Source organism: Laccaria bicolor, genomic scaffold (genome assembly GCF_000143565.1).
Source record: "Laccaria bicolor S238N-H82 LACBIscaffold_20 genomic scaffold, whole genome shotgun sequence".
NCBI lineage: Eukaryota > Fungi > Basidiomycota > Agaricomycetes > Agaricales > Hydnangiaceae > Laccaria > Laccaria bicolor.
This window is the reverse complement of record NW_001889891.1, coordinates 518,881-537,978: the sequence shown is the minus strand read 5'-3', so window position 1 is coordinate 537,978 and position 19,098 is coordinate 518,881. Positions and strand designations below refer to the sequence as shown.

The following is a 19,098-nucleotide window of genomic DNA, read 5'->3' as shown; positions in this document are numbered from 1 at the left end:
TTTAATTCTAAGTGTTGGAAGTCCAGTGGAGTCCAGTCCAGTCCACTTTTGTATTTAGGCAGTCCATCCAGTCCAGTCCAGTCCAGTCCAGTGGAGTCCAGATTTGTGAATATTGTTATAATGGTCCAGTATATAGTGAAGTCCAGTGGAATCCATGTGGATTATGTGGGGGATGGTAAAGTATTGCAGTCAAATCCTCAGCTCTGGAATTGGGCTGGGTTTCCAAGTTGGAATTGGCAGAAGCAACAGCACCCTCTGATGTGGGTTGTCTCAGACTCAACATGCTGACATCAGGAGGGTTGTGGTGTGTTGATGTGCATATCAAACATAAGTTGATGTTCAATGTCTGTGAAATTGTACAGTCAGTTATTGTATATAGTGATTGAGAGATGTAAACAAGCTTACAATAGGGCTGGAGCAAGGGTGAATAACAGTCTACAGATCTGTGGTAGATTTCAATGAGTTATAATTGTAGATGTTCACTTCAGGACTTGAACTCAAGACTTCACATCTATGTGAGACTAATATTGTTTGCACACACACAACTAGACTGTTAGGGATTGTAAAGGACTAGACAAACAATTCAAGTGTATCTCATGTGCATCCCATTGCAGTGGTTGCTCTGCAGGATTGCATTTTGTATAATGTGATGTTTCCCACTTACCTGCATAGCAAAAATGAGGTTGAAATGTATTTACCAAGAAGACAAGTGAAAATAAGCTTGCAGCAGATCCTTGAACTTCACATTGGGCAAAATGGTTATTTTAACCTGTCTACAAACACTTGAAATGACCTGTAAGAACATGAAATGACCTGTAAGAACATGAAATGACCTGTAAGAAAATGAAATGACCTGTAAGAATATAACCAGTGAAAAATAACTAGATGAAAATTGATGTTTGGGGAAAGGTAAATTTGAGTTATTAAAAAAGAAAAAAGTCAAAGAACCTATTTTGGAATAACCTATTTAGTACTTGTTAACCTAGGGATTATCCAAGAAGTCTGTTGCTCGCTTCCAGAAGCTGGATCTCTAGGATCTCTGCCTCTGTATATTTGCCCAAACTATAAAATGTTAGTGCTAGATTTGCCATGGCATTGATTGTGCTGGGTGTTCCACTCCAAGAATTCTGTTCCTTGCATCCAGAACTTGAATTTCGAGCTTCTCTGCCTCTATGTATTTTCCCAACTTTCCATAGGTTGCTGCTAGATTTGCCATGGCATCGATTGTATCTGGGTGTTCCACTCCAAGAATTCTGTTCCTTGCTTCCAGAACTTGCATCTCTAGCTTCTCTGCCTCTATGTATTTTCCCAACTTTCCATAGTTCACTGCTAGATTTGCCATGGCATCGATTGTATCTGGGTGTTCCACTCCAAGAATTCTGCTCCTTGCTTCCACAACTTGCATCTCTAGCTTCTCTGCCTCTGTGTATTTTCCCAACTTTCCATATGTTACTGCTAGATTTGCCATGGCATCAATTGTATCTGAGTGTTCCACTCCAAGAATTCTGCTCCTTGCTTCCACAACTTGCATCTCTAGCTTCTCTGCCTCTGTGTATTTTCCCAAGTTTCCATATGTTGTTGCTAGATTTGCCATGGCATCAATTGTATCTGGGTGTTCCACTCCAAGAATTCTGTTCCTTGCTTCCACAACTTGCATCTCCAGCTTCTCTGCCTCTATGTATTTTCCCAACTTTCCATATGTCACTGCTAGATTTACCATGGCATCAATTGTATCTGGGTGTTCCACTCCAAGAATTCTGCTCCTTGCATCCAGAACTTGCATCTCTAGCTTCTCTGCCTCTGTGTATTTTCCCAACTTTCCATATGTTACTGCTAGATTTGCCATGGCATCAATTGTATCTGAGTGTTCCACTCCAAGAATTCTGCTCCTTGCATCCAGAACTTGCATCTCCAGCTTCTCTGCCTCTGTGTATTTTCCCAAGTCTCCATATGTTGTTGCTAGATTTACCATGGCTCTAACTGTATCTGGGTGTTCCACTCCAAGAATTCTGCTCCTTGCATCCAGAACTTGCATCTCCAGCTTCTCTGCCTCTGTGTATTTTCCCAAGTTTCCATATGTTAATGCCAGATTTACCATGGCATCTGATTGTATCTGGGTGTTCCACTCCAAGAATTCTGTTCCTTGCATCCAGAACTTGCATCTCCAGCTTCTCTGCCTTTGTGTATTTTCCCAAGTCTCCATATGTTAATGCTAGATTTACCATGGCTCTAATCGTATCTGGGTGTTCCACTCCAAGTAATTCTGCTCCTTGCATCCAGAACTTGCATCTCCAGCTTCTCTGCCTCTGTGTATTTTTCCAATTCTCCATATGTTCTGCTAGATTTGCCATGGCTTTAATTGTGATCTGGGTGGTCCACTCCAAGTGTTCTGTTCCTTGCATCCAGAACTTGCATCTCCAGCTCCTCTGCCTTTGTATATTTTTTCAATTTTCCATAGTGCTGCTGCTAGATTTGCCATAGCTCTAATTGTGTTTGGATGTTCCACTCCAAAAATTCTGTTGCTTGCATCCAGAACTTGCATCTCAAGCATCTCTGCTTCTGTGTATTTTCCCAAATTCCGATATGTATATGCTAGATTTGACATGGCCTTAATTGTGTCTGGGTGCTCCACTCCAAGAACTCTGCTTCTTGCTTCCATAACTTGCATCTGGAGCTTCTCTGCCTCTGTGTCTCTTCCCAAGTTTCCATATGTTGCTGCTAGATTTTCCATGGCATCAATTGAATCTGGGTGGTCCACTCTAATAATTGTGTTGGTTGCATCCAGAAATTGCATCACCAATTTCTCTGCCTCTGTGCATTTTCTTGACTTTTCATATGTTGCTGCTAAATTTGCCATGGCTTTAATTGTTTCTGGGTGTTCTGCTCCAAGAATTCTGTTCCTTGCTTCCAGAACTTGCATCTTCAGCATCTCTGCTTCTATGTATTTTGCCAAGTTTTGATATGTATCTGCTAAATTTGCCATGGCTCTGATTGTGGTTGGGTGTTCCACTCCAAGAGTTCTCTTGCTTGCATCCAGAACTTTTATCTGCAGCTTTTCTGCCTCTGTGTATTTTCCCAAGTATCGATATGTCTCTGCTAGATTTTCCATAGCTCCAATTGTGTCTGGGTGTTCCATTCCAAGAATTCTTTTTCTTGCATCCACAACTTGCATCTGCAGCTTCTCTGCCTCTGTGTCTTTTCCCAAGTTTCCATATGCTGCTGCTACATTTGCCATGGCACTAATTGTACCTGGGTGTTCCACTCCAAGATATTCTGTTGCTTGCATCCAGAACTTGCATCACCAGTTTCTCTCTGTCTGTGTATTTTCCCAAATTTCGATATGTTTCTGCTAGATTTGCCATGGCTCTGATTGTATCTGGGTGTTCAACTCCAAGAATTCTGTTGTTTGCATCCAGAACTTGCAAATGCAGCATCTCTGCCTCTGTGTATTTTCCCAAGTTGCGATAAGTTACTGCTAGACTTTCCATGGTTCAATTGTGTCTGGGTGTTCCACTCCAAGAATTCCATTGCTTGCATCCAGAACTTGTATCTCCAGTTTCTCTGCATCTGTGTATTTTCCCAAGTTTCGATATGTTTCTGCTAGATTTGCCATGGCTCTAATTGTATCTGGGTGTTCAACTCCAAGAATTCTTTGTTTGCATCCAGAACTTGCAAATGCAGCTTCTCTGCCTCTGTGTATTTTCCCAAGTTTCCATATGTTACTGCTAGACTTTGCCATGGCATCAATTGTACCTGGGTCTTCCACTCCAAGATATTCTGTTGCTTGCTTCCAGAACTTCCATCTCCAGCTTCTCTGCCTCTGTGTATTTTCCCAAGTTTCGATATGTTTCTGCTAGATTTGCCATGGATGTGATTGTGTGTGGGTGTTCCACACCAAGAATTCTGTTGTTAGCATCCAGAACTTGTATATGCAGCTTCTCTACCTGTGTGTATTTTCCCAGGTTTTCATATGCTGCTGTCAGACTTTTCATGGCTCTAATTGTGTCTGGATGTTCAACTCCAAGAATTCTCTTTCTTGTATCTAGAACTTCATTCTCCAAGGCTTCTGCCTCCTTGTAATATCCTTGTTCCTGCAACAGCATCCCAAACTTCTCACAAGCATCATCCAAGTAACTGACCCCATTCTCAGTACTTTCTGATCTGGAATACTCCATATTTGCTCTGATATGTGTTACTAAGGCCCTCTGGAATGCATATGGCTGGTCTTCATGCCATCTGAGTGAACAAGACAAAGTAACATATGCCATTAAGCAACATTGTCTCCTCTCATTTAATAATATTCTGTCTCTGCCCCAGGTATGGACAAGTGGATGCATGGCATACACACAATCAGATGGACCATTTTTAATCAAGGAGAAGGACAGTAATATTCGAATTCCCTCTCTAAAAATAAAGTTATCCCAAGCACCTGTTTTGTTGAGAGGAAGTAATTTTCGATCCAGCATAGAACTTGCAAGCGGCAATTCAGAATTAGAGACTTTTTGATGTTTTTGAAGAGCAGCATAAGAAAATATTTCCTCTGTGATTCCCTCATGATGAAAGAAAGGAAATAAATTGAGCAGAAGCATTGCACTATTGGCTGCATTGGCTCTGTGTAGATCACCACATTCAGCCCTCTTCTGAATTTCTTTGTATGATAATTCCCAAGTTCCATAGACACTTGTATTATACTTGGAAGCTCCAGTGAATTCAGAATGGGATAATAATGTTTTTCGGTGATCTGAATATTTTGCAAGGTAGTCTCCAAGACTGGTGGCCCCAGATGCAATGTAAGCACCAGCCTGATCAATAGCAAGAGGAAGGCAGAAGAGCTCCTTCACAATCTTAAGAGCTTCAGCTTGAAACTCCATTGAAGATGGATCTAAGTAACTGGCTTTTAGAAGTAATTCAATGGCATCATTCTCATCCATCTCACTTATTTCAACAGAATTCTCAAAGGAAGTCAGAGTCCTCATGGTAGAGTTGCGACTAGTTATCAGAATATTTCCCCCTCTTCCAGGTGGAAGATAAGCCTCCAGCTCAGCAGGCGATAGAACATCAGCATTGTCAAAGACCATTACATAGTTCTCTTTCAGCAAGCCAATCCAGTAAAGAGCAGATTCAGGCGAGCCATCCAGTCCACTAGACTGAGCAGCAGGGAGATTACAGATACCCTTGAGTCCCTGTGTGATAGTACCAACTGAGGAAGCATCAATCCAGAAAACAGGTGAGAAACTGAAGGCAATTTAAATTTTAGAGATGAAGGTTGGACCTGCCTCTTTCACAATACTCACCAGTCAGACATTTCCTCAACAAACTTCAAGCAAATCTGAGTCTTTCCAATACCCCCCATCCCGTACAACAAGAAGAACTTTCTCTTCTGAGCTGAGTCATTTGCATTGGAAAAATGCCTCTTGAGGGTAGCAATGACTTCTGTGCGGCCTGTGAACCGATTGCTCGGGTTTGGCATAAGGGGAATGACCCCATCGGACGTCGTCCTACTGCCATAATTGTTGTGAATGTTAATCTGCAAGAGATCCAACACCATCAGGTTGATTCCTTCAGTAAACATTATACTCACTTCATTGAATGTGCTGTTGGTAGCTACAAAGTGATGAGCTCCCGCGAAAAGGTTCGTTCCGCTCATGTTGAAATACCGAAGGTGGACAGGTTCAGGATGAGGGAAGGAAGGAAAGCCTGATGAGAACGCCCGGAGTCCAGAAGACCCCCAATTATGCCACGCCTGTTGGTCTATTTTTATATCAAGCACGTGCTTGGGCTTCTCGTCTTCGTCTTTTCCAGCTTACCCTCTAGGCTCTGTGGTCAGTAGGCTCGACCCTCTTGGATGTTAGCTCTGTCTAGCACCTACATCGTTCACGCCAATGGAATGACGTCCCCTCAGGGCGTTGAAGGCGTCTATTAGGTGATGGTGAGCGGTGCTTCGATTCGGCCCGCATCTTCATGAAATCGTAGAGCATCCCTCAAAAGTTTCTTGGACATTAAGGTACGCTGTGTGCCCCCTGGATGCAGCAGCTTCGGCTGACAATCTTTCGGGTAGCAGTCATTGCAGCTGTGCAGCGTCAAGCTTAACTGAAGTCCCACCCCCCTAGTCGCCGAAATCAGAATACTATACGCGACCTACCTTTCATCGCTTTCCTCTTTACATCCCTTGCGGTGTCACCATTCCTCGCAGTCAACGCCCAGACTTACAGGTTCCTCGTGGAACAAGCGACAGTGTCTGAAGGCTCCAAATTTGCCTTCTGTACTTCTTGCAACACCGGTTTTCGACCTAAGGGCAACTCGGTTTCGGGGACAGGGTTGCTTTGGGGGCAGATCTCGACACGGTAGATTCGCTTCCACAAGACCTCGTTAGCGCAGATGTTTTGAGGGAGTGCTCGCAATTAAGAGACGCCGGACTTAGAGCAGTCGATGGATTTGATGGTGGCGATTTTATCAGGCTTTAGGGAGACCCTAGAGTAAGTTTGTCTTCGTTTCCCTCATGTCGGTAGCCAATGAATTCACACGCAGCTAGCTCGACTTACCTTCTTTCGAAGGTTACAGCGTGTTCTCTCGCAGTCCCTCCACCACATTTCACCGCAACGACCGAGGTTCGCATAATTTCACCATTTAAGTGAAAGAATGAAGTTCCCCCCTTCGTGCCCCTTCGCCAGTTACCGCTCGTGTTCGCGGGCCCATCCTACTTTCATTCACTGAGCGTGTCTAGAAGCTGATGGCGCTGACGAGAAAACGTCACGAACGTGCCCCAGGAGGTCGCCAGCTTGATTGGTCCCCCCGTTAGGGGATCCTGATGCGCACATGTAGACACTCAGCATGAATCGACACTCTGCATCCAAATTATGATTGGAAAGCTGGTCAATCTATCATTCTACGATTCCCAATGTGGCCGCTTCCACCGTCATCGGACACCCCCTAGCCATCCCTTGCCTTCCCCCAATCAACGACGAACTGCTACCTTACTTCGCAAGGACGCTAATGTCCTCCGAAGTGGCACCGCACTACTTGCCTCCCAGTCTCGACTGCACCCCCACCACCTCTTTTCGAGCACAACGTTCTTGGATCGTCTCATCATTCTCCCGGCCGATGATAGTCGTTGGGAGGGCTTTTCACGATACGGACGCACGCCTTCTTTGTTCCGGTGCGAGGTGGAGGGCGGATCGTGATGGAGGCACACGATGGATGGGTCGAGGTTATCGTCTTTTTGTTTCTGCAAACCCATCGCATCTGCAACCGATTCTCTGGGAAAGTACTACCAAATGACGACCGTACCGTCAACACCCTCTGAAGGTCGCGCAGAGGAAGGGCGAATCATAGCCGTTTGAAGCGGAGAAGGTTGGTTGGGCAGCATGCGAAAGGACAGGTGCTGTGGTGATTTCGGACGACGGCAAAGCCGTTATACCGCTGAGACGTCGTGGAGGTGATCCACCGCGGGCTCTCCCCCGTTGTACGCGATTGGGGAGGTGTCATCGGGGTGGTAGTGGCAATGGAGGCCCAACCTTGGATGATCGCTATGGGGCATGCTCGAGTTTTCGATGTCGGAGTTGGCGGATGGACGAATGAACAGACGGTATTCCTTGAATCCTTCTGGTGTGGTGAGACATAGTTACATCTACTTAGATTGAGTTGGAAACACGTAAAACAAAGCTCACAGATTTGTCACAGATAGTCCCCGTCCCTGTGCTCCCAAACGGTCACGCCTTACTCTCTCCAATTGTATGGCATGGAAGTTGGACCAACTTCGAGGTCGTAAAACAACGTACTACGCAGGATCTACGCTGCAAGGACCTACTATGGGGTTTCAATTTGTCGGATTGAAGAAAACGTAGAACGAAACCCGCTTTGAAAGTTTGAGGACCGGCCCCTTCACCGAGCCTGAGGAACGAGTATTTGCGCAAAACTGCACCATTTCAAATTGTCATAGCAAAAGCGCGATTGGCACGAGGTCGAGTCGTACCAGTATTTGGCTACCATGTGGACGCGTTTGGCGTTGAACAGCTTTGAAGTCGCGCTCAGCAATGATGCGATTGGATGCGATCGTAAACTGTGGTCAGCAGTTCACAGTATACGATTGTGAGGCACTCGGCGAAGGCTGTTCTTGATGCGCACAAGTATTCAATACTGACCCGAGCATTCTAAAGCTTGATGGATTTACAAGTATAAACGGGCACTAACGGTATATGGATTTCACCAAGGAAAAAATTGCATATAAAAAGAGAATATTCATTATAAATTATAGCTTCAGGTATAATAAGCCTTGCGGGACAAATGGGCGAAAAGTTTGAACACAAGCGTCACGCCGTCGACAATCCTGATCTATCTATGGGCCTATAGTCTTCACTATAATGACAAGTCGTTCCTTGATTGACGATGATATCCACGTGCAGCAGAGGGGTCGAAATGATATTGCCATGGTCGTTACTCAGGCTGCCGCATGATACAGTATTGGAAGCAGGGACAGGATTAAGTGGTTGTAATTCTGAGTTTGAGGAGTTGGACAGCGTACAGATGCGGTGAGTTGCGATTATGTCAGTCCCGTGTTAAACCCATTATTTCCTCCATTAAAATTTGAACGTCGGCCGGGCCTCTGATCGGGCGAGTTTCAAATCCTGGGAGGCCATTGGGAAATTCCTTCACAACTTGAAGCGCGTCATAGAGGAGTCGAGCATTGTAAAACAGCGGATCTGTAGTATTGGTGGCCAGGTTGCTGAAGAAAGCTTTCCAAAACTCGATAGAAGTCGACGCCGAGACGAAGGGTGGTGTAGAGCCAGGCCTAGACAGTGTACCCTCATACATAGTGGTGGCAATCGGATAATTGTTACAAAGAGCCTGATTAGAGTCGGTAGAAGCCGATCGGGAGATGTTATACTGCGTAGAGCTTTGTCTAGACATCATGCTGGGAGACATACTAGTGCTCGCAGGCGGGTTGACAAGCGGCAGAGAGTGCAGATCCAAGGTCGGAGTCAGTGGACTAAGAAGCGCACCCCGGTCGGCATTAGGATAACTAAAATTGGGTAGTTGGTCAACGCTTTGGCAAATGCCCTCCAATCGCTTCCCGCTGACCTAACATAGATTAAGATAACATGTGAATAGATGGGGGCAAAATAGATAACAAAAGTGCGGACCTCAAGTTGACGGGAGTACGTGTATAAGGGGCTTCAAAGCTTTCATATTGCGCCGGTGACAGATGCCAATTGCTGGCAGGAGTGGCGGGATTTCGATGGGGGTTAGACATTGCAACTGCGAGGATTTCGAGCAAGGGCGATGATCGGCTGGGAGGAAAAGAAATTGCCTGCCTCACAGCATTAAACCCAGCATTATATAGGGCTACTTTAGCCGATTTTCTCGAGTCATCCTCGAAGACAATTTCTCCGTTAGGGGTAAAAATGCATCGACCATGGCAGGCTGCAGTTACAACCCAAATGAAGCTTAAAGTATCGCGTTGTTACGATGTTCGGCAACGTGTGCAAGTTCGTGCATACTGACTCCGAGTTGCCCGGTATCAGTACCTTGAACAGCTTTGAAACAATCAGTCGCGGAATCGTGACACAGAAAGACACTCAGGTTACATAGTTTAATAATAACGCAGCGCGGCAAGCCGCATGGCCCGCTACAGTCCATTTTAATTGAATGTTAATTTATACTAGAGGCTGACACTTATCAGTGGCAGCGGTCACCTTGCTTGCTGACAATACAGTTCCTGTAGCTCTCGGCGCTACTTAACAAAATCTGCACTCAGTAACTAAGAGTCTCCCTGCTCGTCGCCGAACCGCGTCGATTTTTTTTTTTAAAACATGAAAATGGAACTGTATATATGAGTACTGTTGAGTGGTTTATAAGAATCCCCTGCTCAATGCTCAAGAAGAGCATAGGGAGGAGACAGGGTAGTAGTACCTAACGTAGCGGGAATGATATCCATGTAACGGTTCAGTCCCAGCTAATGGCATATGACCGTGTGAAGAAACGTGATGTCTCAGTGGCACGTGAATTTTTTCCCACCCGACGACCCACCACAAGACCCACTACTAACGTAGCGGGAATTAGTTCCTTCAAGGGATGTGCAGTGTGCACGGGGTTAGCCACGATGACGAGTGACAACCTACCTGAGTTCTTCGTATGGGGGATTCTAATCCAGACTGACTTGCGCAGTGTTTGCTGTGCGGTGTGTCGTGAACTGAAATCCATCGCGTTGGTTCGTAAAAGGAACGTGGTATTTTAAAAGTGTCACGAGGTCAGATCTTGTATACGCGTTTGGTTCAACAGCATGGTCTAATATTAAACGTTGAACGCTCATCGTGATTGCAAATTACTTAGGATCTCAGCAGCCAGTATCTTATCATGGAATGTCTTGATACGCGCATTGGGTTTGCATCATTATTAGATTTACAAAGGGTTGCACAACGTTCAAAGAAGATAATACATGACCAATTATTGTAGCCTCGGTCATGTACCTCAGATGGTAAAATCCGTAGGTTTGCATGGAGATGAGAGAAAAAAAGACCCGCGACGAGCGTAACGCTGCGACAAAATCACAGCAGACCAACAGCAGACCCGGTGTTGCTAAACAACGCCGCCGCAGGGGCAGACTTCTGGATGTGTCATGGCCCAATAACGCTTCCCACCCAAGTTGTCCAAAGTCACGGCGTAGTCCGCAATTCCACCTGGCCCGCAATCTACCGCTTCCATCGTGATCAACGGTGAGTTGTGAAGAGCTTGCAAACTGAACGACTTCAACGGAAAGCAGTTTCGACAACACCAGAACGAGCTCCGAATAAATTCCTCGTAATCTTCGACGTGATCCGGGCCTCTGGTCATACAAGATTCGTGCGTTGGTAAGCCATTGGGAAATTCCTTCACCAACGCGTCGTAGACGAGTCGAGCGTTGGTAAACTCTGGACCAAATTTATTCACAGCTACGGAGTTGAAGAAAGCGTTCCAAAAGTCGTGAGAAGTCGATTGTGAGAGATTGAACTGAGTAGAACCACGCCTGGAGTAGTCGGTCGAAGCAGAAGAGATATTAGACTGCGTAGAGCCACGCCTGAAACTTCCACTTCCAAAGATAGTACTCGCAGGCGAGTCCGGGGGCAGTGAGGCGCAGGAGAGGCTGAGGCTGGGAGACCGACTGGGAGTTGCAACCCCGTCAGCATAAGGATAATCGAGACCGAGGCCTCGGGAGGAGCCTTGGCTCCTTCTCGAAGATAGCCTCCGGTTGTATCCCGCTGGCCTAAAAATAAGACGCGTGAATACGTGGACTGCGATAGATAGATAAAAAAGCACAAACCTGACAGTAGAAGACTTATAAGGTGCCTCGAAACTTTCGTACTGCGCTGGCGAACGATCGCTTACAGTAGAGGCGATACTGTGATTGCGATGAAGGGTAGGCATTGCAACGGTAAAATTGTTGGGTGGAGTGATAATGTAAAATTGTCAGGTGGAGTGATTGTGCGGCGGTCGGGAGAAAAGGGCTGATTGACTTACTCTTCTCCAGAATTTAGACGGGCATTATATAGTTTTTGAGGTCAATGCGCCGATTGCCCTCATTGGCAGAGAGAGGCCACTTGCGTCATCATCCACGCAGAACAGACAATGCGTGAGGCCACTCCAGCCTTGAGAACACAGTCGTGGCCACCAAAATAAAGAAAATGTTTCGCATTGTGTGGCTAAAGATGGAAGGAAACGCACGCTGATTTATGATTCGCCAAGGGAACGGGGCCACTTTGAAGCCGCTGTGGCCTGTGGGATAGCGAGCCATTGTGTCAGGCTGCCATAAAGAAAGCTTCGTTGAATCTTTCCCCTTTGGCGCTCTTGAAGGGAAAAGGGGAGAATCTACAGTAGGAAAGGCACCTCAGTGAATTGGCAGCATTATTGGCTTGCGAAGAAATGCAAAGTGATGTCTGTTTATATCTAGTGTCAATGCCAATTCAAGGACACCGCCACCAAGTGAACATCCATACTTGGCCCCAGGGAAACTTGACGACAGGCGAGCGAGGAAGAAAAATGCAAAGGACGTGTATTTTCTATGATGGTACTCAAAATGCAAATGCGAAGGGGTAACGAAACAATGCAGAAAGGTGGCAGTGGGGACAAACATAACAAACGACGAAAACGATGCGCACATATAAAAAAACGAAAAAGACAGAACCAGGACTTTAATAATATTTCACTCGTCAAACTCGGGGTCAAGGCTTGTAGTCCGCAAAATATGGGTGTAGGAGCGCGCGTTTTGCTGTAAAAATTCAACAAAGCATGAGCTTGATTCGGACCAATGGGAAGGAAGAAAAGGGCTGACCAGAAATACGTTTTGCCGAGTCATACGTCAGAGTGCGCTAGATAAAGGAAGGAAGAAGGATAAGAAACAATGGCCCTTATCTAGGTAATAAGGCGCTGAAACACCCGTACGTACCCTGAGCATATCAAGGCCAGCCTCATCCAACGTTGTCACAATCCTAACCATATCTTGTTTTGACCACTGTGGGAAGGTGGGTTTATAGTCCGGAAGACCGCTAACGCCGGGCCACAGTTCCTCGTTGGGCGTCCCAAGAATCCTGTCGAGTTTGTCAAACGCCGTCAGTCAGCAGGAAAAAAAACGAGGCTGGGAGGGGGAAGGGAGCGCTCTTGCCTGAAAATCTTGAAGATCTGATCAATCTCAGAGTCACCTGGGAATAGAGGCTGCCCTTGCATCGCCATTTCAGCGAATATACACCCGACCGACCACATATCGATACCCGTGGAATAGTGACGGGCGCCAAGAAGGACTTCTGGTGCACGATACCAGAGGGTGACGACCTAGACATCAATGGACATAAGTTGTTCATTTGAAGGCAATGTAAATGGCTCGTACTTCATGGGTATAAGTCCGCATAGGTATTCCAAAGGCGCGAGCAAGACCAAAGTCGGCGAGTTTTAGGTTATCACGTTTGTCAATGAGCAGATTCTGCGGTTTCAAGTCCCTGTGGAGAATGCGATGTGAATGGCAATAAAGAAGACCCATAGTAAGCTGGTGAGTAAATTTCTGGCGGGATAGAAAATAATCAGTAAAGCGAATGTGAGGTTCGTGACAATGCGTCACGTGATACCATGTCACTCTGAGCGTCATTGGCAAAAAAAAACGGTAGCATCGCCCTCAAGTCGAGCTAAAACCAAAAAGAGGGGAGATAGGGTGACAGCCACAGCAAGGCCGCCCATCAAGCTTCTTTCATATGCTCGATTGACGCCTATCTTCGCGTCAAAACGCGTAAGGTTGACGCGTCCGTGAAGAACACATGACCAACACAAGGCGCCCAGGGGGAAAGAATGTTGATGATGAGGCAAAGTGAAAGCTAACCTTGACAATTTGAAGAGTAATAGGCGTACGATTATGGTTTCCAGTCTCGATGTAGCGCTTGAGGTCGACATCCAAGAACTCGAACACGAGGTACAGCTTCTGGTCGGCGTGGACGATGTCGAGCAGTCTATATTGAAGAGTTGGTCAGCACGAAGTGATGGAGCGAAGCACGGACTCACTTGACGATGTTATCATCCTTCAATTCCTTGAGCAAACTGATCTCTCGAATAGCGGTGCTCGGCACGCCCTCGTCTTCTGCTTCGAGCCTGATCTTCTTCAGAGCGACGATCTGATTGTTGCTGGTGTCGCGTGCTTTGTAGACGACCCCGTATGTCCCTGAAAAGAAGAGAGAAGATGTTAGTGATGGGAAGAAGGAGAGGGAAAGTGGGGGGAAAAAAGCGGCTGACCTTCTCCTACAGTTCATGTGCCCGGGGATGGGTGGTCATACATCCCCGAAACAACGAGGAACACATACCGACTTTCTCGATCTTTGCATAACTAGACCACGGAAACGGCTGTCAGTGCTTGGTTGTAATGTACGACAACATGATTTGCTAACCGATCCATAAGAGTGGTCGATGAGGCTGACAACTCGGGTCAACTTGGGGCGAGAAGCGGGCGACGGTGTCGGTGGTCGAGCTTGGACGGTGGGGGGTGGGCGTCGAGTATATAAGTGGGAGACTTGTGGTGGGGAGTGCACAACGACAACCAACCTGGTGGTGCGAGTTATAAGGGCAGTCAATCACGTAAGAAGCGATCGATTGTGGGTATGACTCGGAGGTGCGGCAACGCCGGAAACAAAGAGGAAAAAAAATAAGAAAGATGGGACAGGAAGAATGACAGAAAGAGGGAAAAGAAACAACGGACAAGTCACTGCCAATTTCCGTTTCTACTCATTTAGTCCAGATGCACAGCCACTTGTCATACTACACGAAACATTTATATCAATCATGCATGCACAACCCATCTTGCATTTCAATATCTAAAAAGATCCGGCTTTGGTGGCCTTGGATACGCTTGCTTCGCGCAGCACCATTTTTCCGGTGGGCGCCGTCGGGGTTGTTATATATGGTGGTTTGTCGGTAGCATTTCAGGCTCTAAAATGCAGAGAAACTCCCTGAGAGAACACGAGCGATATAGGCGTGGCGTGCGCAAAGATATCGACATGGGCGCCCGTTCTTAGCAACGATCTGTTACTTCTGACAGGGTGGATGAAGTGACGCTGTAAACTCCGGTACAATCGATGGCCGCCACCTTGAAGGCTCACGGCTAGCTCGCATCGTGGAGATAACGTTCAAGAACGTATATACTTTTGTGAAGATGGCTTTATACCTCAGTCAGGATGCTTGTCATACTTGAAGTATTTAGGCACAGGTACGCACACCCACTGATTGCCCTCAGCCAGGACGCGGCCAATTAATCCCTTGGTCCTCATGTCGCCGAGCGCGCGTCACGTCGACATATTGCCCAGGCCAAGGGTCTTCACCTATAAAAATAGGACAAGAGCCATAAAATGGAGCCTCCAGCAAAAAAGAAGGTAAACTTACTCCGATCGATGATATTGATATCCCCATCGTCGTCCTCGCCTTCTTCGTCTGGGTCCCAGCGGTCCAAAGCAGCAGCGGTAGGGTTCTTTTCTCGATCAATGGCGAGATCGGAGAGAAGGCGGTTCATAGAGTCCTCCTTGACCTCTTGCAGGGATTTATCACGCCTCTGCCGCGCCTTTTCCAGCTCAGGAAGGTATTCCCTGCCATCCCATGTTAGTAGTGAACATATGAAAAGGCGGGGAGCCAAGGACCGCACTTTTCATACTCCTCCCTCGAGGCATCGACCGCTTCGAAAAATTCTTTGATACCATCCCCGGTCATACTCGACACACCAACGGTCTGAGAAAAAAAAAGAGAGAGATCCATTGAGGATGCGATCTGGCAATAAGAGGACGAACTCGCCTTCAAATTTTTGTAGAACTCGTCAAGAACAAGGCTCATACTATTCATGAGACTGTTCATGTACGTCGGTTCACCCTCAGCATCCCTAGTGCCACTATGGCTTGCCAATGCAGCCTGGAACTCCTCAAAGTCAGCCATCCAATCGAGGGCAAAACCATGCGGCTGAACATCCGTCTTATTGAAAACAAGAATAAACGGAAGTTTCGTCTTGTACAGAATGCTGAAAACAAAATGAAAACGATCAGGCTCAAAACCCGCTGAAACAAATGGGTCCGCGGAGGCCGGAAACGAAGAGACGAACCTGCAAGCATACAACATGTTGGACATGAATGTCGCAGGGGCAGTCGTTCGTGGTGTATCAATGATGTACGCCACCACCGTCGGGAGAGATGACGCCACAGCGTCTGTGATGATAGCACCAGACGCCGACCACGTAAAAATCTCGATTTGACCTGGGGTATCCAAGATGACATAGCTAGATGCTCATAAAACCGTCACAACACCGTAAAAATAGGGCGGAGGAGAACCCACTCGACACTATCGGCCCGCTTCTCCACCAAATCCAGGACCTGGTCAAACTTTGTAGTAAACAGATTAAGACAAGTCAAAATTCCGCCGTTCGGGCCTAGATTGTATCTTCGAGGGAGGACAAAAAGCTAGTCACCACACATCACAAGTGAAGCAAAGAGTAGCCGTGAAACGAACTGCTTCATAACTTCCTGGTAGTTAACTGTATCCCTAATATCGATGTTCGCTTCGTAAGCAACGTGTGTGACAGCTGGGTCGAGGTTGAGGATGTATGGCGGCGTTGGAGGGTTTTGGGAGTGCAGATACGAGTTGATGCGTTGGACGAAGGTGGATTTTCCAGCGCCGGCCATACCTATCGTGATTATTGTGATGGGCTTCTTCTTTGTTGAGGACGACGCCGCTGACGATGGAAGGTCCATGCTGCTCGTCGATGTTGCCATGGGTAAAGATAAGATCCAAAATGAGGACGCGTTCTGTGACATTTGCGTGACATCAGCACATGATTTGTACATATCTTATCTGATAAATTCGTTCAATCTTCGGTGCCGGATTTCAAGTCTCCAAACAGCGCCCAATGCCCATCGCACAATGTCGTCTGCTTTCTGTTTAACCACTATCGTCAGCCGTCATGGCTGCAGAGAGAATGTAAGTGAGCCAGCTGTACCCGATCCCACGACTTACTCAGCCGCCTTTCGATTATCAGTCGTCAGCGGATGATGAGGGACCTATACGACGAAGCTGACCTCGCAATGCAAGCAGATCCGCGATTTGGTAAAACAAAGTATCCTGTGGGGACGACGTTCAAGAGTAGGTGAGAGCTTCGCTCATATCAACGCGTCTTGCTCGGGCTGATGTGTCAAAGAGAGGAGTGTGCCAGCACTGGGGTTCACGCGATCCATTTCGCTGGAATCCACGGGTCAAAGGATCTAGGAGCCTTTTCGATTTGCTTATCTGGTGGATACGAAGACGATAAAGATCAAGGGGACTTTTTGTGAGTTCCCACCAAGGAAGATGCTCATGATCCTCACGTTTTTTTATATAGTAAATATACTGGGACAGGTAACTTACTGCCATAAAAAATTGGACTGTGTCTCTTTTGCTCAAATGAATATCCTTCCTACAGGGGGCCAGAGTGACTCATTCAGTGTAATTATTCTTCTATGCTGACGGTGTCACTTGCTAACTGAGAACATAGAGTGGCGGTCGTCAAGTCACGGACCAGAGGTTTGATCACCCCAGTAACGCCGCGCTCAAGGTATGTCCATCTCCTCCTCTAAGTGTCATCGGAAAGCCAACATCTCTCTCGCCCTCCTAGAAGTCAGTAGAAACAAAGAGACCAGTCCGCGTCGTACGGGGTCCGAACGACAAATCACAGTATGCTCCTGCTGAAGGGTGAGCGCACGCATTCAATTTTCCTTTCTATGATTTAATTTCACCCAGATACCGCTACGACGGATTATACGTCGTCGAGAAGGTGAGTCCCATTACCTTCCCTCAAGCCAACCAAATTGCTAAACGGTTCTCCTAAGGCATACATCGACAAAGGGGTGAGTGGATACGCGATTTGTCGATATGAGCTTCGCGTATGTGTTATGTTTGTCTATATCCATGGTGTGTACTGACGATAAGCCAGCGGGTACCCGGCCAACCGCCACTACCGACTAAATACAGGTGGATATCGTTAGATTATACGATTTGACTATTCTGATTGTGGATGTCCAGATGAAAGTGAGAGGGAAGCTGGTTCAACTTGAAGTTTAAGTTGTCTTGTAGGTTCTGAGCTGCAGAATCAGAACGATGTACGTATATTGTAAAACAATCGGATTTATTCAAGGAATGGGCCCGGGAGCACATTTTTATCACTGTTTATTTTGGCTGATTAAACAAATGTTACGGAAGGGAGTATTATATATCATGGCGCAAGCTGCTGAACGAGCCAACCGCGACGTGAATTGATTCCAATCCTCCGTTGAACGCGACTTGATTGACGCACCTCGAGCCATAAATAACTCTCACGTGATCCACTGCTGACACGTCCTCAAACTCATCCCTCACCAGCGTACCGCAAAGCCAGATCATGAGCAACCTCCTTCAAAGTATACCCGAAGGACGCATCGTACGTTCTCCTTTTTTTCTTCTCATACACATACGCTTCAAGCTGACACTAACCCCGCACTCCCAGGACTTCGCGGGCCAAAAGCTCGTGGACACCATATCAAAAATAGTCCTCATCACAGCCGTCGTGCGTCTCTGCTTCACTCAAAAAGAAAACCTGGGCTGATTGATATACCCCTTTTGTGCTTTGCAAAGGTAATATCATTCATCGCGGGCTTCGCACTCCAAGATATCCGTGTGACGTTTGGTCTGTTCGGCGCATCGACGGCGTTGTTGTCTTTGGTTCGTCTCTTTCCCTTCTCCTGCCACTGTCATGGTCTTTGCTTATAAGGGCGCTTGTTAGGTCGTGCTGCCGCCATGGCCGATGTTCAATCAACACCCCGTAAAATGGCTTGACAGCAAGGGTAATGGGAAGGAGAAGGCGAGTTAGGAGGAGGCCATGAAAATCCATGGATTGGGGCTGGGGTATTGGCATTTGTACTGTACGATATTTATTTTACGTCTTCTTCCGTTTCGGCAACATTCTCCGCTACCATTCTCATCTGTAAATTCGACAGCAAAACCATCTATCTGTCAGTGACCACACAGACTCCAGTTACCGGACTGACTAGCAATGGTTGCATTGCTGTTGCGTCAGGCTTCGACACTTTCCTTAGTTCCTCTAATTCAATGACATTATCTGCTTTGAGACAGGCCTTTTTGGATCGCTGCTGCTGATGGTGAGGAGAACCAAGATTGATTGGTAAGAAACTCAAAGATCTCCTCCTCCTTTAGTTCCTTTGTGCTGTCTTGTTTTCTAGAAGGTGGATTATGCCTCCCCATTACCAACAGTCCCTGAAGTCGACAGGGCATCCGAATTTGGGGCGGAAATCTACTGGTCCTCGCTGGTCTGCTCGTCGCAAACAGAATCTCTCACTTCCCATATCGAAACTCCCCTCCGAGCTTCTCTCCGATATTTTTTATCTGAGCGCATTTCCCATGGAGTCGCTAGCACAATCATATCCTCAAACCACTGCTAGGCGGGTTTCTCAAGTCAGCTACTCCTGGCGCATGGTGGCACTTGCATGCTCTTTCCTTTGGGGCCGCGTTATGGACTTTGCCCACGGTGGTGCACCTGAATGGACAGAAGAGCTTCTGCGGCGCGCAGGAAAATCTCCTATCGACTTT

General features: G+C 46.8%; 7 protein-coding genes across 7 annotated transcripts; 3 read left to right on the top strand and 4 right to left on the bottom strand.

The window, feature by feature from the left end:
- Window positions 1-8,544: 8,544 nt before the first annotated feature.
- Window positions 8,545-9,250, bottom strand: LACBIDRAFT_329224 (uncharacterized protein; the record flags this gene model as incomplete). The annotated part of the gene is made up of 3 exons (XM_001883262.1): window positions 8,545-8,883; window positions 9,000-9,078; window positions 9,141-9,250. The coding sequence occupies 3 exons, from the start codon at window positions 9,248-9,250 to the stop codon at window positions 8,545-8,547; spliced, it is 528 nt and encodes a 175-aa protein (XP_001883297.1).
- A 1,144-nt stretch (window positions 9,251-10,394) lies between these two features.
- LACBIDRAFT_294743 (uncharacterized protein) lies at window positions 10,395-11,471 on the bottom strand. Its single transcript, XM_001883261.1, has 2 exons — window positions 11,297-11,471; window positions 10,395-11,239 (listed from the first exon to the last, which is right to left on the bottom strand). Exons 1-2 carry the CDS (start codon window positions 11,398-11,400, stop codon window positions 10,576-10,578), a joined length of 768 nt encoding a protein of 255 aa, XP_001883296.1. The 5' UTR covers window positions 11,401-11,471; the 3' UTR covers window positions 10,395-10,575.
- A 723-nt stretch (window positions 11,472-12,194) lies between these two features.
- LACBIDRAFT_236681 (uncharacterized protein) lies at window positions 12,195-13,763 on the bottom strand (the record flags this gene model as incomplete). Its single annotated transcript, XM_001883260.1, has 7 exons — window positions 12,195-12,241; window positions 12,305-12,341; window positions 12,419-12,538; window positions 12,604-12,801; window positions 12,857-13,027; window positions 13,340-13,466; window positions 13,519-13,763. The coding sequence occupies 7 exons, from the start codon at window positions 13,761-13,763 to the stop codon at window positions 12,195-12,197; spliced, it is 945 nt and encodes a 314-aa protein (XP_001883295.1).
- Window positions 13,764-14,245: 482 nt separating this feature from the next.
- LACBIDRAFT_302262 (uncharacterized protein) lies at window positions 14,246-14,541 on the top strand (the record flags this gene model as incomplete). Its single annotated transcript, XM_001883349.1, has 1 exon — window positions 14,246-14,541. The coding sequence occupies one exon, from the start codon at window positions 14,246-14,248 to the stop codon at window positions 14,423-14,425; it is 180 nt and encodes a 59-aa protein (XP_001883384.1). The 3' UTR covers window positions 14,426-14,541.
- A 389-nt stretch (window positions 14,542-14,930) lies between these two features.
- LACBIDRAFT_179760 (uncharacterized protein) lies at window positions 14,931-16,199 on the bottom strand (the record flags this gene model as incomplete). Its single annotated transcript, XM_001883259.1, has 6 exons — window positions 15,994-16,199; window positions 15,820-15,924; window positions 15,590-15,763; window positions 15,289-15,508; window positions 15,143-15,225; window positions 14,931-15,086 (listed from the first exon to the last, which is right to left on the bottom strand). Coding segments are annotated over exons 1-6 (909 nt in total), but the record flags the coding sequence as incomplete, so codon positions are not given.
- A 245-nt stretch (window positions 16,200-16,444) lies between these two features.
- On the top strand, window positions 16,445-17,515 carry LACBIDRAFT_302260 (uncharacterized protein; the record flags this gene model as incomplete). Its single annotated transcript, XM_001883348.1, has 10 exons — window positions 16,445-16,461; window positions 16,520-16,627; window positions 16,679-16,807; window positions 16,859-16,875; window positions 16,940-16,962; window positions 17,012-17,071; window positions 17,132-17,208; window positions 17,257-17,290; window positions 17,346-17,399; window positions 17,450-17,515. 10 exons carry the CDS (start codon window positions 16,445-16,447, stop codon window positions 17,513-17,515), a joined length of 585 nt encoding a protein of 194 aa, XP_001883383.1.
- A 378-nt stretch (window positions 17,516-17,893) lies between these two features.
- Window positions 17,894-18,361, top strand: LACBIDRAFT_302259 (uncharacterized protein; the record flags this gene model as incomplete). The annotated part of the gene is made up of 4 exons (XM_001883347.1): window positions 17,894-17,932; window positions 17,999-18,058; window positions 18,127-18,213; window positions 18,275-18,361. The coding sequence occupies 4 exons, from the start codon at window positions 17,894-17,896 to the stop codon at window positions 18,359-18,361; spliced, it is 273 nt and encodes a 90-aa protein (XP_001883382.1).
- Window positions 18,362-19,098: the final 737 nt, after the last annotated feature.

Coding starts and splice junctions, on each gene's coding strand:
- LACBIDRAFT_294743 (XM_001883261.1), bottom strand. CDS start 11,400: ATGCCTACCCTTCATCGCAATCACAGTATCGCCTCTACTGTAAGCGAT. Junction 11,240..11,296: donor TATAAGTCTTCTACTGTCAG/GTTTGTGCTTTT, acceptor TCTTATTTTTAG/GCCAGCGGGATACAACCGGA.